Source organism: Symphodus melops (assembly GCF_947650265.1).
Source record: "Symphodus melops genome assembly, chromosome: 7".
NCBI classification, from domain to species: Eukaryota; Metazoa; Chordata; class Actinopteri; order Labriformes; family Labridae; genus Symphodus; species Symphodus melops.
The window spans coordinates 14478502-14498171 of record NC_136697.1 but is presented as its reverse complement, the minus strand read 5'-3'; the positions used below and the strand labels follow the sequence as shown (position 1 = coordinate 14498171).

At 40.6% G+C, this 19670-nt stretch overlaps 2 protein-coding genes across 2 annotated transcripts; one reads left to right on the top strand and one right to left on the bottom strand.

The window, feature by feature from the left end:
- The first annotated feature begins 872 nt into the window (after window positions 1-872).
- On the top strand, window positions 873-7565 carry btbd2b (BTB (POZ) domain containing 2b). Its single transcript, XM_079349331.1, has 9 exons — window positions 873-1448; window positions 1549-1668; window positions 1856-2012; window positions 2583-2688; window positions 2788-2985; window positions 3102-3294; window positions 4530-4617; window positions 5690-5836; window positions 6486-7565. Exons 1-9 carry the CDS (start codon window positions 892-894, stop codon window positions 6645-6647), a joined length of 1728 nt encoding a protein of 575 aa, XP_079205457.1. The 5' UTR covers window positions 873-891; the 3' UTR covers window positions 6648-7565.
- A 675-nt stretch (window positions 7566-8240) lies between these two features.
- On the bottom strand, window positions 8241-15559 carry LOC306827479 (elongation factor 2b). The gene is made up of 14 exons (XM_079349319.1): window positions 15428-15559; window positions 14054-14268; window positions 12343-12524; window positions 12058-12269; window positions 11767-11942; window positions 11454-11559; window positions 10924-11176; window positions 10590-10785; window positions 10322-10445; window positions 9965-10207; window positions 9509-9862; window positions 9195-9377; window positions 8932-9064; window positions 8241-8828 (listed from the first exon to the last, which is right to left on the bottom strand). The coding sequence occupies exons 1-14, from the start codon at window positions 15428-15430 to the stop codon at window positions 8635-8637; spliced, it is 2574 nt and encodes an 857-aa protein (XP_079205445.1). The 5' UTR covers window positions 15431-15559; the 3' UTR covers window positions 8241-8634.
- Window positions 15560-19670: the final 4111 nt, after the last annotated feature.

Here is a 19670-nt window from a genome sequence, read left to right as displayed (position 1 = left end):
GCGAAGAGGAATCCTATTCACTGTTTCGAAAGTTACAAAGCGAAAAAAAACCCTTAATTTTCAACTGGACATTTATATTGTGCATCATAGACTACATTATGCTATGTATGTTTAGATTGGACTTGACATGTTTGTATCTGTTCTTAACGTATTTTATGTAGGCTATGTTCTTTCTCTGTCCCTTATATGAACAAACAAACAAACAAACAAACAAAAACATGGATTTAGCGAACAGTCTTAGTAAAGGTTGATTTGTTTCTCTAATTTCTATAAGGCTCCTGGTGTAATCGATAAACTCAAAGAAGCCTAGTTCTATTGTTGCTACACAATTATTGTTCATTATTGTTCTCAGGCCATGTATGGCCATGATAATAATAATTTAATAAAAAACCGTGCAAACCAAAAGCCTAAAACATTTGAGACCCATTCTTTATACATTGACTTATACATTTAAAATAATCTTTGATAAAGGACTAATGCAGAAGTGGTTTTATTTTTTTCATTTATTGTTTTAATCCTTTTCCTTTGACTCTTGAACTAACATACTGGGAAGCCTCATGTAAAATTGTTTTCTGTTCAGTTTTACTGACTTGTTCACAGGAAAGTTTCCAGTGAAGTTAACACACCTGATAGTACTACCACAGTTTTGTCAAGTTAAATATGATAAAAAAGTAATAAATAATTTTTAAAAAGTGTTGTTCAAGCTTTGTTTCCTTAATGTCAGTCATTGAGAAAAGTAGGTTATGTTAAATATAATTTATGTTGCTTGTTGTATTTATGTATGTTTGTTGTTGTTTGATTGAGAGCACCTTGTAGTGAGCTACCATTGATAAACGCCAGAGGGCAGCAAAGGCAGCTATGACTGTGACACTACCAGAAATACACTAAGCAATGAAATTCCTTGTTTACGCCTACGATAAGTTCAAGATGGCTGCTGGGGACAACAGCGGCAGGCCTCCCTGCCTTAACTTCTCCGGTCCGGGTCCTTTGGGAAACAGCCAGCCCAGCAACAGCGTTTTCTCCATTCCGGCAACTAACGGCGGAGCGGTCGGGGCGGCCGGGGGAGCACAGGGAGCTGCGAGGCGCCCCAACCCGCAGCTCGGGCCTGGCGGAGGAGACAGCAACGGCGTCGCTGCCGGAGCTCAGCCGACTGCGCAGAACTCCCTGCAGCAGTCCGCTGCGGCAGGTGTTGCGGCAGCCGGAGCCATGGCCACCCCGGCGTCCAACATGGCAAGTACCGCAGCGTCAAACGCGCCCCAGGGGGCAGCACCCACCGCCACTCCGGCAGCTGCGTCCGTGCTCGTGTACCGAGAGCCGGTGTACAACTGGCAGGCGACGAAGAGTACAGTGAAGGAGAGATTCGCTTTCCTGTTTAACAACGAGGTGCTCAGTGACGTTCATTTTTTAGTGGGCAAAGGAATGGGGGTTCAGAGGATACCTGCACACAGGTAAGAGGATGAACTATAACAGCCTTCAAAACTTTAACTCGCTCACTCAGACTCTGCAAAGCAAACACGGTAACCTCCCGCTTGTTGTCGACATTGTCAGGTTTGTTCTGGCTGTGGGGAGCGCTGTGTTTGATGCCATGTTTAACGGAGGTATGGCGACGACCTCGACAGAAATTGAGCTTCCTGATGTGGAACCAGCTGCGTTTCTGGCCCTCCTGAAGTGAGTTTTGTTTGACATCCTGACACAACGCGTGTCAATTATACTCTGAAATTGAGTTTGTATTCTTCTTCTTTCAGCCTGTTATGCACATTATGCACAGTTTTTTGTTGTTGTCATGCACAACCTCATGAATTGTGAGCCACTGTTAAAAGGTAATGTGTTACATTAACTTGTGGTCCTCTTGCAGGTTTCTCTACTCTGATGAGGTCCAGATTGGTCCCGAGACAGTGATGACTACACTATACACAGCCAAAAAGTATGCAGTGCCAGCCCTGGAGGCTCACTGTGTGGAGTTTCTAAAGAAGAACCTGAGAGCAGACAATGCCTTTATGCTGCTCACACAGGTCAGTCTTCCAACAACTATGAGTTCCTGTTTGCCGTTCAAGTCTGATTTTTAATGATTCCATCCATATGGTCAAAAACTGCAGCACTAATTTTTTTGCCCAAATACTCAAAATGCTTATTGTCCCAATAAACATGTCGGTTTACAAAAGAGTTTATGACACTGGTGCAGCTACAATAGCAGATAATTGGTTTCGATTACCAAAGCAATATTTATAGGATAGCTGATTTGAGATATCGTAAAACATATTTTTAATCTCATCAAAATAAGGTCAATGTTATTTAATGCTACTTGCCTTCGAAACTCAAGCAGCCAAATAAGACTTTACTAAATAAACATGTCTAAAATGGTAAAACAAAACAAAAAAAAGAAGTTATTTCTTTAGATACTGTTCAATTATCTAATACAGACGTATCATGTTTCGGTGTGCTTAAAAAAAAGTAGTGAGAGCTTTAAGGTTAGTGCGGACATAGAAGAAGTGTGTTTCTGTACAATAGTACTGTTTCATCTTCTCAAACAGAGCTGTGTAGTAAAGATGTGTTCTGTAAACTGTGGTGTGTTTTTGTTTCAGGCCCGTTTGTTTGATGAGCCTCAGCTTGCCAGCCTCTGCCTAGAAAACATTGATAAGAACACCGGAGATGCTCTCGCTGCTGAAGGCTTTACAGACATAGATCCAGGTAATGTTGCTCCGTGAATGTTGATATATTGCTTCATGCTGTTATTTAGGATACTGGTATAACTGAACATTGCTTTCTCCTCTCCCTTGTCTCTCTTAGATACGCTGGTTGCTGTGTTGGAGAGAGATACTCTTGGGGTGAGGGAGGTGCGTTTGTTTGGTGCTGCGGTGCGTTGGGCAGAGGCAGAGGCCCACAGACAGCAGCTGCAGCCCACGCCTGAAAACAAGCGCAAAGTCCTGGGCAAAGCTCTAACGCTTATCCGCTTCCCTCTCATGACCATAGAGGAGTTTGCTGCAGGTCACAAGAATCCTAATGAAACAATCACTGTAGTTTACTTACGCAGCATATTTTTGAAGGCATTCCATGTTTCAGATCCTTGTCGCTGACTCAGTCTCTTGTCCTTGTCCCCTCAGGTCCGGCCCAGTCCAGTATTCTGACTGACAGAGAGGTGGTGAGTCTCTTCCTCCACTTCACAGTAAACCCAAAGCCTCGTGTAGAATTCATTGACCGGCCCCGCTGCTGCCTCCGCGGGAAGGAGTGCAGTATCACCCGTTTTGGTCAGGTAGAGAGCCGCTGGGGTTACAGCGGGACAAGTGACCGCATACGGTGAGTGACGAGCAGACGTTTTAAAGATCTATTTGCCACTTCTTTCTCTTTCTTCTCTTTTTTTAAAGATACATTTTACTGTTAATGAAATGTCCTGGCATGCACACTCATTTTTAATCTGTGTGGAATAAACTAAAAAACATAAAGTCCACTTCCAGAGTCTCAGCTTGGTATGAAAAAGTAAATCAAGAGCAATTATTTTAATATTTACACATTTCTCTTCTTGTCTCTCATTTAAACTGAGACACATGTATTACGCCCGTCTGTAAGAACGGATAACGAAGCATTGAGTTTGACCATATCAGTGTTGTCATCTTTAATATGAGCCAGTGGCTTGTTTTTTGTTAGAACACACATTTAAGAGGCCCATAAAATAATCCGTTGCCCTTCATCAAAGACCAACACACTGATCATCAAAGATGTGGTTGGCTACAATATGTTAAAAGCCTACATGGATTATGTAGTCATAGAGTGCTTCTATTTGTAGTCCTGAAACAAAGCATATTCTGAACAAAAAGCTGATCTGACTTTTACAGTGGATTTGGATTAATGTAGAAATTAGACTCTGTGGCATGCAAACCTTTGTGATACTCTACATTATTTTGGCAACAGAATCCCCAGAAATCAACACCGCTTTAATGATTTTGGAAGTTTGAACTCAATCCCCACAAAATAAAGAAATCTACATCACGCTAGAGAAACAACTCTACGGTCATGTGACCTTCATATTATCGACACAAAGCTTCTTTTGCTCCTTCTTTGCCCTACAACCATGTTAGTCTCTCTTAGCCAACTAACAAAAATCAGTATTAAGACACATGATCACAAGTTGGGATTTACTGTTGTAGAACAAAAGTGGAACTCTCTAAAGTCTGTGGTGACTGCAGACCTCAGATCAGGATCTAACTAATAAAAAAAAAACATACTGACTTACTGAAGAATGAAATGTAAATAATGCTAATCAAGTTAAAGCCCCTTCTTGCTGTGAACTATTAATAAATCATTTTCAGGACCAGTTAGAACTAACCCTCTAGCATAACATAGATAAAACAATAAGCAAATAAAAAGAATGAATTCATTCTTTTTTCTGTTTTTTGTGACAAGTGAAAAAGTTTGTTGTGAAAAGAGTTCTGTTTGGTCAGTGGAGCACTACTGAAGAAAACCTGAAACTTGATGCAGTTTACCCTCATAACTTCTCTGTTGTTGATGAATTCCTGTCCTTTCTTTCCACTCAGGTTCTCAGTGAACAGAAGGATATTTGTGGTGGGCTTCGGTCTCTATGGCTCTATACACGGACCCACAGATTACCAAGTTAACATACAGGTGTGGACCCAGTCTGCTAAGAAGTTTTGTGTTTCACTGTTTTGGAATTGTTGCAAAATGTTTTTTTAAGAATGTAATTATTTTGGATATGTCAAGAATCACTGAAATTCTGACCTGAAACATGATCCCACAAGGTAGGCCGCCCAGGTGTACAGCCACTTAAATCTGTCTGCCAACTTTTTTTGATTTTGATCTTTGTTATTACTTGACTGAATATGGCAGAAATCCCTTACTCTCCACCCCTCAAGTTCATGTTGCAAGAAGCATTAGTTTTCTCTGCAGGTGATCCGAAAAACAATCCGATATCAGCACAAATCATCCATACTTTTATGACTTATGTTGTAGTGTGGAGTGTTAGAAAAGGCTCGATCAAGTGATGTTACTTAAACAGAGAACAACAGTAGGTATGACAAAAACCTTCAACATAATATCTACAGTATTCAACAATTGAATGAAATAAAAAAATAAATAAAAAAAATAAATGAGAAGACCCTAAAAAATAACCTAAATAAATCCAATAAAAACAAATTATACTTTTAAAGTCAGTTGAATGGTCTGCTTATCGGAGCGCTTATATCGGAGATTTAAGATGTAATCTATTAAAATCCGATATTTGTATCGGACCGATATTTGGTATCAATATTAGATCAGGTACTCCTATTGCTGGTGTACTTCTGCACATTAAATTTAACACGTGTTCGATAACAAGCATCCCTACACGAGGCTCATCTGATCTAAATAATAAATCCTGAGTGGAACTTTTTTAAACTTTACAAAACACGTTTTGTCCCCACCCTTCCATTAATCAAAGTAAAACTAAATCAAAGTCACCTTCACGTTTGAATGTTTTTTTTTTCCATTTTATTCAGTGCATTTGTGTTTATAAGCAAAACTGAAGTAAATCCAGTTCTCTCACACAGAGCAGCATTGACTATTTGTATACAGCTTTAGAAATTCTGCAGGACTCACACAGAGCAGGAACTCCATGTTTGTAAATTATATTTCTCCTGCCTTTTTTTGTAATTTGCCAATCACATTCTTGTATTTTGCCTTTGTGTGTCTCTCTCCGCAGATCATTCACACAGACAGTAACACAGTGCTGGGTCAGAATGATACAGGCTTCAGCTGTGACGGGTCGGCCAACACCTTCAGAGTCATGTTCAAAGAACCAGTGGAGATATTACCCAACGTTAACTACACTGCCTGCGCTACACTGAAGGTATGGGACTCCTGAGTTTACATCTTATGATCATTTGTTGGTGATGAACCTACAGGTAGGTTTTGAATGTTTTGTCTAAAACTGTAAATTAACAGTGTTACACTTCATCATCTGACAGTCAACGTGTTTGTCACTTTCTTTCATTTTGCTGCCATTAAGTATGATTTAAAGACGTGATTCAATTCTGGAATCAGCTGGATTAACTTTTATAAATATGTTAAAACTGAAATAATTCTTGTAATGAGATACAAAACTACTTTTTCACTATATTTTCAAAAGCTACAGATTTTCATTATAAGTGTTACTGTGCTCAAACAGTGGATTTTAAATATATGAAGTTGAATTAACCTATCCATGGCTCATCGTCATATATTTGTGCAGTTAAAATTTTGATACGAGACCCATGCTACTCTGAGCTGTGTATATTTTCCTGCCTTTTTGCCCTGTGCCATTAACATGCCTATTTATGATCACAGGAGCCACGGCTACAGCAGTAGCAGTCAAAAAAATCTAAATGTATTTATGATTGAAGATAAATAACACAAACAGTCACAGTTAAGAATATTGAATTGCTGCTGAACAACTTGTCTGAAACGTCACTCTGTTACAAGCTCTTGCAGTTAATCAAGCGTCTCTGTCTGTCCTTCAGGGTCCAGACTCTCATTATGGGACGAAGGGGATGCGTAAGGTAACGCACGAGTCATCATCCACTGGCACAAAGACGTGTTTCACTTTCTGTTACGCAGCGGGCAACAACAACGGCACTTCAGTAGAGGACGGACAGATTCCTGAGGTGATCTTCTACACATAGTCGCCCCTCACATACCAGCTATCTTCCATCAAATGTGACGAGAACGTGACACCAGCTCGGGGCCACTCCTCAGCAGCCGTACTGGGGACTTAAACTCTCAGACATTATACTGCTCCCTCCATGTAGTGACCACACTGGAGGTCAGGCAGCCATTAAGCGATGTAGGTCACTACATGGGGTGGAGCTCGTCATTTGAGATGCTCCCTCTCTCTCTTTCTACTGGCTTCCTTTATCCCTTTGTGTCGTATAATGCAAGTCTCTGAATCAGACATGACTGTAAGTGACTCCACAAGGGAAGGAGAGAAGGAGGGAGGAGCTTCTCAGATAATTCCCAGCATCAGTATCGATGCAGTGGATAGCAGCATAAGACTTGACACTGAATTCTAATTAAGCTGTACAATTCCCCTGTTTCTGTACGCCACAGCATCAATGCAAAAGAGAGCTGCATATGTATGAATGTACAGATTATCAGATTTGCCAAGCGAAGCTCCTCATTCCCAGTGAGTAGAGACCAGCATTTCACTCGATTCTTCGTCAGCTGTAAGTCCCATAGACTCAGCACAGCGACTTTACGAACTCTTGCTGAGTTTGAACCATTCTTCATTTTAAGCGTAACAACTTGATAATGGTAAGACATTTCTTCGGGTTTCTACATACAGTACAATCTGTGATATTTTGTGTCCTTGCTTGGTAGTTGCCTATACTCAAGATACCTTGCACTTCTCAGCCTTGCATATGTTCTTTCGCTGTTCTATGGATGCACACTAACTCTTCAGATATGTTTCCTTCTAGCGTTGTTTTAAAGAGTGTGGGCAGAGGGGCTCTCCCTCTTGGTCAGAGGGTTGTATATTAAAGTGGCATTTATTAACATTATATGTAACTTGAAATAACTATTGATTAAAGAGTGAGGAAAAAGTACATGGTGCTTGTTTTTTGGAGAGAAAAAAAACCCAGGAATAAGGTAAATTTAGTTTATTAAGACTAAAAACAGGTCAATGGACAGGGTTGGAATGATTGATGTACAAGGCTATGAAAAAATGCAGATGATGGGGAAATAAATGAAATGGGTGATTAAAAAGTTAGAATTGTAATTTATTATTATCAGGCTTGAAGTATCAAAGCTTCCAGTGCTGCTTTTTTTATAATAAGAAATCTGTTTTTTTGTATGACATTTTGATTATTTTATATCCAACTACAAATAAATTAGTTTTCCCCGTCTAAAGAACTGAAACTAAACATTTTATTCAGGAATATTTGGTTTCTAATTGTTCTGCCTTCCTTCCTAGTATTTAAAAAAAAAAATCCCTGTAAAACTGATTTAGGGCTTATGCATGTGTGCAGAGTAAAGCACCTGAATATTACCGTTATGTTTTAGAGCTGTGGGCAGATAGATGTCGATATCCTTGATGAAAAAGGTATTGTTTTCCCTATCCTGTGTAAAGCTAAGCTAATGAGCTCCTGGCTGTAGCGGTAGTCTGTTCTACTCTAACTCACAAGTGAATAGTGAAAGAGGTGTCATGGTAAGCTGAATGCCTTTATTAATTATATTCATATTAATTTATTCATTGACAAAAAAAGGACCAGTCCAGGGAGTTTGACCTCTGTAACACTTTTATTGTGATTTCCATGGTTTAACCTGTCCATGATCCCTTTACATGTGCATTATTGCAGCAGTATCACAGTGCAATGTACAGGCCCATCCTTGCAGATGAGTGGGAGGAGAGGGGGATTATGTGGAGGAATAGAAGAAACAAGGAAAACTTTGATTTAATTGCTCCCCAAAACCCTCACCCTAGGCACTTGGTGTTCTGTAGCTGTGAAATGAAAAAGCATTGTTGCTTCCACTAGCTAACAACAAAGGGTTCAGCTTTGTTTCTGCTCCTGACTCAAAGTCAAAACAATTTGTGCAATGTAACTTTATTAAAGTGCCCACGGGGAAGGGTTTGGAGATTCATTTGGTATTTAATAATCCGGGTCAGTTTTTTTTTTACAATTTGTCCAAATAGTTGTCAAGGGCAGGAATGCCCTCTTTCAGACCTTTACGTTTCCGAATTTCAGCGACGATGGTGAAGGGTCTGCTGGTGGGGTCGTTGGGGTCTCCCGGGAGGATCTGCCAATGATCAAACACACACTGGGGGAAGGCCTGGCCTCCAGTGTTACTACGCAGGTCAGCTGTGAACCCTAGAGGCAAGGAAAGATTTAAAAAAAAAAATTTGAAGATCTATCCCTCTTTGACTCTGATCCATTTTCTTCATCAGAAGAAATGTAAAGAACTCAAACTCACCAAAGGACTCGTTGACGGGGAGGAAGGCTTTCACCACAAACATGGGAGTGCCTATCACTTGGTGCTCCTCAAACACGTGACCCCGCTTCCTGTTCAGCACACCATAGATCCCACCGACTACCTGCTCTGGGCACTGCACCGACAAGAAGCACAACAGACATATAATGAACTGGTATCGGACATTTCATACGAAACATAGATCTGGAATAGCTTCACTTTCGTTTTGACACTTTGTTTTGGAGGTAAAAGGCCTCCTTACGCACCTGTATTTCCACCAGGTAAACGGGCTCCATGAGTCGAGGTTGAGCGGTGAGCTGGCAGGCGTACAAGACTCTACGGGCTGTTGGGATAATCTGTCCTCCACCACGATGGATGGCGTCAGTGTGCAGGGTAACATCATGAATATCGAAGCGAACAGCACGCATATTCTCCTCACATAGAGCCCCCTGCAGGATGAAGATTGGAACTGATGAGAATATTCCCAGGAGAGTACAAGTACCATTTATTTAAAAAAAAAAAAACTCAGTTAAACTCAATTAAAACTCAGCACTTTCTGTCAACTTTAACTGCCACCCACCTCCTTGGTCGCCCACTGGAAACCAGCAACCACACTGTCCTTGATCTCATTGAGGTACTGAACCCCCTTCGTCACATCAATCAGCAAGTTCGGCCCTGTCCCATCTGGACCGAAGCACCAGATCTTTCTGGCTTCTGTGACCTCCCACTCATATTTGTCGGCGAGGTAACGAGCGCGTGCCTTTAGCTCCTGCCGAGCGGTGACCTCCCCCTTCTCCATGTCTTCAGCCAGGCCGTCGGGGAAAGGGCGGGACTTCATGAAGAGACGATTGTGCTTGTTGGGGGACTTGGACAGACACATCTGGTCTGATTCTTCCATCACTGTCTCTCTGTAAGACACGACTGGGTCTGATTTCTGGAAAGCAGTGAAGGTCAGGGTGGTCAGAATAAAATGTAATAAGCTGATGAAACACGATGCGTCACCTAAGATGGGAAATCTCTGTTTTGCGTGGCTCACCTTCAGTGGAATGCAGGCGTGGTCCTCTTCCAGGTCTTTGAGGCAGATCTCTAGGTGGAGCTCTCCCGCTCCAGCAACGATGTGCTCCCCAGACTCCTCGATGATGCACTGCACCATGGGGTCAGACTTGGCCAGACGCTTCAGACCCTCAACCAGCTTGGGCAGGTCAGCAGGGTTCTTGGCCTCTACAGCGACTCGGACCACAGGACTTACACTGAACTTCATCACCCTCATGTTGTGGGCCTGTGGACACAGACGGCAAGCTAAAGGACTTGTTTTTTGTGTGTTTTTGCTTCTACTAATCAAAAGGCATTTGATCAAAAACCATACACAAGTAAAAAAAATCAAATACACTACTTGTTCATAAGTAGTGATGGTTCCTGTCTTAATCAGGTACTGGTCTACTCCAACAAGACCCACAATGTTTCCACATGGGACATCTTCAATAGGCTCCACATAGCGGCCCATCATCAGAATGGTCCTGGATGGAGGAAAAGAAGGACATGTATATGAGGAAGTTACTAACATTTTTATTTTAACAAAAGGATCACAAGAAATGCATGAAATGCCAACTACTTTTCCTTTCTCTGTTAGGGGGGGGGGGTTCATACAGAAACCTGCTCACCTCTGGATGGGTTTAACGTAAAGATCCTCCTTTTTTCCGGGGGTGTAGTTTGGCCCCATGATGCGCACCTTCAGGCCGGTGGACACACAGCCGGAGAATACTCGGCCAAAAGCATAGAAACGTCCCTTGTCAGTGGTTGGGACCATCTTCGAAATGTACATCATCAAAGGAGCTTTGGGATCGCAGTTTTTAATTCCTGAGAAAAAAACGCAGACACAGTAAGTCATGAGTACAAAATGTACAAATTAAATCTCACAAGTTTTGTGATTTAATTAAAAAACAATTTTCTATCTATCAGAGGGAGAAGTTGATGATGTGAAAATATTCCACTCACCCATGGCTGCCTCGTCGTCTCCCGGCCCTTCATAAAGCAGCTCACAGCGGTATTTCTGTGCAGTGACGGGGGAAGGCAGGTGGATGGTGATCATCTGGAGCAGAGCCTCTCCGGCAGGCAGCCAGCGACGCATTACGGCTTTCAGCAGGGGCTTCCCCTCTTTCTCCTTGTCCTCCGTGTCGAGTTTGACATCCAGCTTCTCAATTAGTTTTGCCGTCTCGTCCTTCTTGAAATTCATGATGGCATCAAACACCTAAGAGGGCAATACGAAAACGCCAAGGTGAAAAGAATTTCATTTCTTTCTTTCTTTATGAACAAATCTGTGTGATCTTTCAAATGTTCTGATGCCATATTTTTTGTTTGTAGAGAAGTTCAACAACACTGGCAGAAGTCAAATCTTAGTATCTAATTGTTATTAAGTTGCATTTTTATTGAGTTATGTGCCAAGTAATTAGAAATAATAAGTCCAGACTCAGTTAACATGTACTTTGGGTTTATGTCTTTTTATAAATTTTTCTTCCTCCATTTACCTTAAAGATGGGATCCAGAACGAGCTGGCAGAAGGTGCGGGGGAATTTCTGTCCATCAGGACCGTTAGCAGACTTGCTGAATTTGCCAGCACTTGGGTCAAAGTATCTGAGTATGAATATAACACAAGATCATGACTATTAATTTGTCGACACTGAGCTCGAAGTCCTGAGTTGATTATGTAAAAGATTAAAATGAAACAGATGTGCAAACTTCTAGATGTTTGTGAGAAAATCGAAAAAGGTGAACATCTTGTTTTTTTTCTATTATCTTCTGGTTTACAGGGATATAGAAGTGTACATCTGCAATGTTTACCTATCTCCCCACAGTTTCTTCATCATGTCCTCCACCTTCTTACATCTCTCCGTTGAACTCAGCTTTGTTTCCGCTTTTATGAACTTTGCCACATACATCTCAGCAAACTGCTTCAAGGTGAAAGCCCAGCCATGGAGGCCAGAGCCAAACCCAACTGTACCAATGACAGGCTCAATCTAAGAGGAAAACGTGAAGATATGCTTTACGTAAGTTTGATTAGTTCTGCTTTGAAACAAACGTACAGCAACATTGTTTTGTTTCTCTTGAGTCGTGTTTAAGCATCTGCCTCACCATGATGTTCCCCATGGGTCCTCCTTCATCCTCTCCATAGGTGGAGATAATGACGTTCACATTCTCCACAATTCGCTGAAAGGTCAGGAAGAGCTCGTCTGGCTCTAGCTGCAGCTCAAGAAGCGCCCGATCCATTTTATTCATCATCAGAACCGGCTTGATGCGCTCAGCGATGGCCTGCCGCAGTACTGTCTCAGTCTGCACACACACACCTGCCAGAGGACACAAACAGGTGAGTGACTGTGAAAAGTAAAGGATGGGGTGTGTGGGTCATTAAATAGTTACCTGAGACACAGTCCACTACCACCAAGGCTCCATCAGTCACCCTGAGGGCAGCAGTGACTTCAGAGGAGAAGTCGACATGACCTGGAGAATCAATCAGGTTGATCAGGAAGCCATTCCCGTCTTTGGTCTGCTTGATAAACGCCAAATCATTTTCTGCAAGCTCATAGTACAGAGAGATGGCCCTGAATGAGAGAGAGGGGACAGGAAGGGGAATGCATTTTAAATTAAAAGAACATATAAAAAATGTGTAATATAAAGTTCAACCAAATGAGTTTATAAATTGAGTCATGGTGAAACTGGTCTCAGATAAGTTAGACGCTTCTTTATTGGAGCAAAATTGCTGAGAGGTGTCCCTGTTCAAATGCTGGTTTATCCGGAGCCACTTCCACACTGAAGGAACCCGACGAAGAAGGAACAAATACCAGCAGACTGTGCGCACCTACTGAACAGATGGATACTTAAAGTATGTATGGGATAGTAAGACTGTTTACTGACAGCTTGAATAGGCACTTTGCAGTTCGGATTCACCCCGGGCTTGTTTTTAGGCTTCTGTGTGCAACTTTATTTGACCAGAGCGAAGTGAAATACTAGAGAATGATAGTTATGATAATGACAGAGCAACCAGACATGAATCACTTTAAAACTGAACCATTTGACAACACAATTCTTACATGTTACATGAGCTCAACAAGATGTCACAAGTTTACTTTGTTACACACAAATGAGTGGATGGAAATTATAAAGTACATATTTAAGTTCTGGAAACCTTTTAAGAAGCCCTCTTATACTTACACTACTACTCTCATAACTTTGACTACATTTCCTGTTAGTGACAAAAAAATAGTTCTGTTTGTTTGCTCATTACTTCTCAGATTTAGACTTGTAATGCAAAATAGGTGAATTCCCTATTTGTCAAAATATTTGTATTCTATGAGCTGTGATTTCACACGTCATCCAGCTGTAAATAAATAAATCAAAAGGATTTCTTGTACCAAAGTGGGATTAGCTGTAGCTGTAGCAGTGACAGCAAAACAAGCGACACAATAATGCATTAAAAAAGATAAGCCCCCAGACCCCACTAACTTTTACTTTAACTTTTGTAACTTGTCATACTTTATAACTTTAGAGTTTGCTAAGGAGCAACTGCAGTGACTGTTAATTATGAATATAATATATAGCCATACAATGCACTTGACTGTTGGCCACATTTGTCAAAAACAAGCTAGGTCGACCTATGATATGATCATTTCTGCCAGCCTCGATAGATTTTATTTTTTCAGTTTTATTCTTTAGATTTAAAACACCAATTAAAATGGGTTATTTGTTTCTTGTTTTAAAATTAATATTTTTTTCGTTTAAATATTTTACTTGTATTAATCCCTGAAAATAGAACTGAGCTTGTATAGAACTTTTCAGGTTTTCTAAATACTCAAAGTGCTTTTACATTGCATGTCACGCCTACCTATTCACACGCTGATGGGGATGAGAGATGGTCATCTTGTGTCATTGATCAATATGATCAAATAACACTCACACAGGGCCAATGAGGCAGATCTTTTGGGGGGATACGATGTGTCTTCATCCAGATTATTATTTCTTGGTTTATTTTACTCTTGAATATTATCTTTATTACAGAAATGCTTCAGCTTTCTAATCGCTTAATCAGGTTGCTCCTTTCAAAGTTTCAAACCGACTTCTCTGCACCACGTACGTTGATTTGATGGTGATGCAGCGCTCTTGCTCGTCTTTGCGCGTGTCTGTGAAACGCGTCTCTCCAGCCCTGGATGAAGCAATGATCCCTGCCTTGGACACCAGCGAGTCCGTCAGTGTGGACTTCCCATGATCCACGTGGGCAATCACAGACATGTTCCTGATATTGGACTTTTTGTCCATGATGGCACGGATCTGATCCACAGTGAAGTTCACCTGAGGTGAGAGGTCACATAAATGCATTCACAATCAGCAGACATTTTATTCATCATTAGTGGACATGTATTTATGTCCACTACAAGATCTTATTCCAAGCAGCGTTATAAAAAGAAACACTTGTGGGTAACTGAATCTGTTGAGTGAGGGCAACACATTGAGACTTTACCTTCTGGTGTCTAAGTAAGCAACTGATCTGGTCGAACTGAGTCATTACTCGTGCTGCAGCACAAAAAGTTATTTCACAATAGTATGTGAACAAACATGCCCTAATATTACACCCTTATATTACACCTTAAATTAATCTCCAACTATTGATATAAAGGTAAAAAGTACATGGATAAAGTGAGACACTCCTCCAAAATCAGATACACAAGTCTATATGAATGTGTTGAAAAGCATATTTAAGCAAAAATACATCCTTTGGCATCTTTTAGAGATGTTTGTGCTATTGTCTGAGTGTAATTTTTTAGCTTGAGACAAATGTGGGCTTTTGTAAAATAAATAAAGTTGTTCATATAAAAAGGAAATGTTCTTCTTTAACAAAGTGTGTCGAATTAATGCGGCTCACAAAAAAACAACACATGAAGGAAGTGGAGGAACAATAGTCAGAAGTAGGAATGAACTAAAAGTCATCATCCTAATCATTAAGTTAAAGTGCATTACAAGTTTATGTCGATGACACATTGATTGACTTATATCTGGTCGTATATATTTTTTATCGACAGTAAAATACGATTATTACGCAATAGTCTGTGTATTCTGCTGCGTCACTTCACGTGTATAAAACATGTCAGGCTCAAATGGCCTCTTTAACACAGCAGAATAACTTGATATTGCTGTTATCATGCCAAAGCAGTAGCTTCATATCAGAGGCTTTGCTATGAACGTCACAGCGCAGTAAGGCCTCAGCCCTTCAGCTTTATGCTGCTGCGTATGATCAAGCTGATGACACACCGACTTATTATCTGATCATACTCCGTCTTGCATCGCCAAGAAGCCTGTCTCGCTCACCTGTCAGGCTCCATGGCAGCTTGTTGCACACACGTCGTTACAGATTTACATAAAGGTTATTAGGTAGAGATGTTGAAAGCTCGCTTTGTATCTGCTCTAAATGGATAAAATACAAAATCCTCCGGACTTGTATATCCATACTCACCATCTTGTCAGCAGGCCGTCGCTCTCAGTTTATTGCTGTAAACGCTGCCTTGAAAGACAGGCAGTCCCGGACACGGTGGTACCTAGACAGACGCTGCTGCGGCTGCTGCTGCTGCTGCGGCTGTAGTGAAGCGGTGCAGTACAGAGGCGGAGCCAGCAGAGGGCGCTGTCCCTCTAAAACCAGGCGTCAGGTCACGCCACATTTTTGTGGACTTGAGCCAATACAGTAAAAACACAGATAACTTAACAGTGCATTAACTGCTGAGTGTTGAGAGAAAACAAATATTTCTGTTTTAAAAAGCTCATATGTGGCATTGCATAAGTTTTAGGTCGATGCTCTTTAATTACTTTTGCTGATGTTTAGGTATACAAGTGCGTGTGCTATGTTATGTGGCCCTCCAGGGACGGTGGGAGGTCCAATCTTCCTGTTTCTGACCCCCTGGGTCTGGGAGACAGAGATTGGAGTGTTGTTTTTTTCACAATACGTTTAGATGCAATTACATTCTGTTTAAAATTGTATTTTCTGAGTTTAGCATAACATGAAGCAAGCGATGTTACAATATAAGTCATTTTGGAGCTTCAGCTTTTTGTGTTGACTCTGTTTATAGGATTGCTCCTGTTTAAAGAGAACAACTCTTGTGTGCATAAAAATTGTACCAGCAACTCTTGAGTGTTTATATTGTGGGAGAAATGTTGAGCTATGGAAGTTGGGTGTTGTTGCAAAACAAGTTCTTCTGTTTTTGCTGGCACAATATGTTGTTGAGTCAGTGTTACAATGTGTTAACATGATGTGGAACAGTGATCTGAGGCTACTATTTTACCCCTTTTGATGGATTGACTACACTTGGACATCAGTCCTCACCCTGTCTCCAAACGTGCAAGACACCCATATGATTGTACTCCTCAGGTTCCCTGAACCAGCCTCTCTCGTTCCCTGGCTCCTGACTGCCCTATAACTCTATTTCCACCCTCACAGCCTTTCTTCTGCCCACCCCCCTTTCTGCCCTTCCAACCCTAGGCTCTTCTCTCATGTCTCATCCTCTTTTAATTCCTCTCTTTTCCCCTCTCATCTCCTCCATCCAACCTCAGGCATCCAAGGATCCTCTTGAATCTGGCCTTTCCAAATCCACTGTTAGGGCTTTATACAATCACTGAAGTGTTTCAACCAAAAGCCTGTGTAGTGCACAGGGAGTCTGTTGAATCAGGTCCTCTTCAACCACCTGTTGCACCCAAAGAGCCTTCTAAACCTCGTCTCTGCAGGGTCTCTGTATATGCAAGTAAGTAGGCAGAAAGTGAAAGTAGCTCCTTGAAAAAGCCAATAATTGGAGTGAGAGATGGATGGGAGTGTATGGTATTAGACAGAAAATATTATTGCAGGAGGGTGGGAGAACCTTCAGAAATAAGAAAACATTAAATTATGAATTCTCTAATTGAGAGATATGTTATTGAGTTATCTTATATTCTGCAGGGATTTGGTAAATATGTTTATTTGATTCAAAATTGTTTGAACTAAATCCTCTTTTTTCAGGGCTTTCTCAGAGCAGAGGAGTGCATACTGTATATAATCAATATAATCTTAGCTATAAAGATTTGAACATATGTGAACATTACTGACATCTAAATTATGAGTTAAGACCTATAACACTCCACATTGAATTAATTAAAGCAAATAGAGAAATCTTTTAATGCAGAGATTTTTAAATAAATTGCACTTGTATGAATTAGATGGAAATGTAAATTGTAAATGCACACACTTTTGATGTTAATTGGTTGTATTTTTCAATATATATTTCCTGTGATAACGGCCTACCAATGAATGTGCTATTACAGCTGGGTTTGTTCTGTCAGCTTTGGTCCCTGAGAGAACAAAGCAGACAATAAACATTTATAGCAGTTCTCCACCAGCAGAGTGCAGAGTAGCACAAAACACTTCGTCAGAGAATCTGAACTGAGTAGAAGCGGAGTAGTGTATTTCTGGTGGTACAGTCTGTGCCTTTATGAATGTGTTCATATGAACAGGAACACGTATGTATGGTGAGGGTAATGGGATGTTTCATGTTTCCACCGTTGTCTCAATTCAACACGCAGAGGAGAAATACACTGAAAAATATATTAGTCATACATTCTTCATGGATGTATTACAAAGGCCTTGAACAATGAGAATTGATGTCTGCTTCCAACCAGTTTGAATTGCCCCCCCCCCCCCCCCCCCCCGAGACAAATCAAGTTTTTTGAATGGACTTGAACTGAATAATGGGCCCTCTGGAGTCATAACATGTGATGATGATGGACAGTTCTTTTCATTTACAAGAATAAACATTAAGTAGGGGGAGGATATTGTGAATAATATAAAAATGAATATTTTCTAACAATGAGAAAAATAAAAATGAAAAGGCTGTCAAAGGTTTGTCTTCAATCTTTATGGACACAAAGGAGGAAAGATATTTAAGTTGGTGGCAAGTGTAAAAAAAACCTCAAAAGGCTGAAGAAATAATGCAATGTAATGTTGGCAGACATTAATTCCTATATTATTTGTACAGCTGGTGTTTTCTGTAAAGCTTCCAAGATGACTGTGGCAATCTATCCAAACTGAAAACAACAAGGCGAGGGGAGGAGAGAAAAGTTTAACTCTGAAACACAGAACTGATATGATACAGTATATTTCTTTAACTAGAAATACTGGACTGAACAAACTGGACTGAACAAACCTTGAATGTTGGTGTCTTTCCTGACAAGGAGATGAAATATTCAGCACCTCTGACCTGCATGGAAAACCATGCTGAAACCGACCTGAATTTTAAACTTAAGATCAGAAGGAGGGTGGGGAAAAGGTCAAGCTCTTTCAGAAAATATTAGAGCTGACCATAAACCCAGGGACTGAAATGCTCACAGATGTATTTCAACTTTCTGTTTAAGTTCCACACTCTAGAAACTGCTGATGTGACCCTTGTAGTTGTTATGATAAAGACTTCTGTACTAGGAGGCTGTTATCTCGTGTTTATGAAGATACAGAATGATGTGAAATGAAAACATAGGATGTTAATTCCCCTAAAACTAAGAATGCTGCAAACCAAGGCAACAAACTCCTCTAACATTTGGATTCATTTCTCCTGTTTGTGAAACTATGGGAATTTCCCATTGGCTGTAGGTATTGAATCATTTGATGCAATTTGGTGTTATCACTGAGCTATAGATAAGAGGCAACATGTCAAAGCAGGTGAAGTGATAAGACTGCATGCTGACGGCACGCTCTCTGCTCCTCACCTGTCCTATGGATTTGAAAAACAGGTGTAACTAGGTTCACTCCAGTAGCTTTAACCCCTTCTTGACTCATCATGTCTAATATGAGAGCAGCTCAACCTGCTTCCTTCCTTTTAACACTTGTCTTTTCAATTTCACACCTCCTCTTCAACTATAAAATACTGTGAGAGGAGTGCGATCATTTCTTCTTGGACTTGCTCTTAAACGATGATGTTCAGCTGTGATAAAGTCACTAAAAGAGCAGTGGCTGTGATGCTACAATGTCTGATGAATCCTCTACAGGAAATTGGAATGTATGTGAACGTGTCTCTTCACTTGATCCTACATGTACACTATTAGAGATGTGACTCCAGTGTACTTTGAAATTGAAAATGTATTTACAAGTACCGTATGCTATCATACAGAATAACACAGCATTTATCTGTACTGAGCTGAGAGCTATTCAGCTATTCTTGGTATCCGGAGAGATGTGCCTAAAATGTCCTGGTTAGATAACATGTACCTTTACACTTTTTAATCTGAAGAAAGAGCAATAAAGATAACAGAGCTGTGCTTCCATGTATTAAGGCTTATTACTGCACCGATAAAACTAGGTTCTCTGTCTTAGGTAAAGTGCATTTTAATGCCACAAATGGACCTAAAACAATAGTTAGAAAAACTGAGGGATGGCGATCAAACGTAGATGTGAAAGGACCAGTCCATGTAAATTATTTGTCTTTTATAAAATAGAAATGAATCCATGTAGGTCTGTTCCATCATAAATCAGTAAAGCCATGAATGCATTAATAAGCTTTGACCCTTTTCCTGACATACTCATATTGTTGAAGGTACTCGGCTCTGGTGTATTTTCATTTCGCCAATAGACTCTGAAAAGCTGCATATAGATAGTGTTAAATTCTTCATTAAGGTCTGAATCTGACCTGAAACCTTTATGGAAGGCAAAGCCACCTTTTGTTTCTTTCTACAGTTTTATGCCCAACATT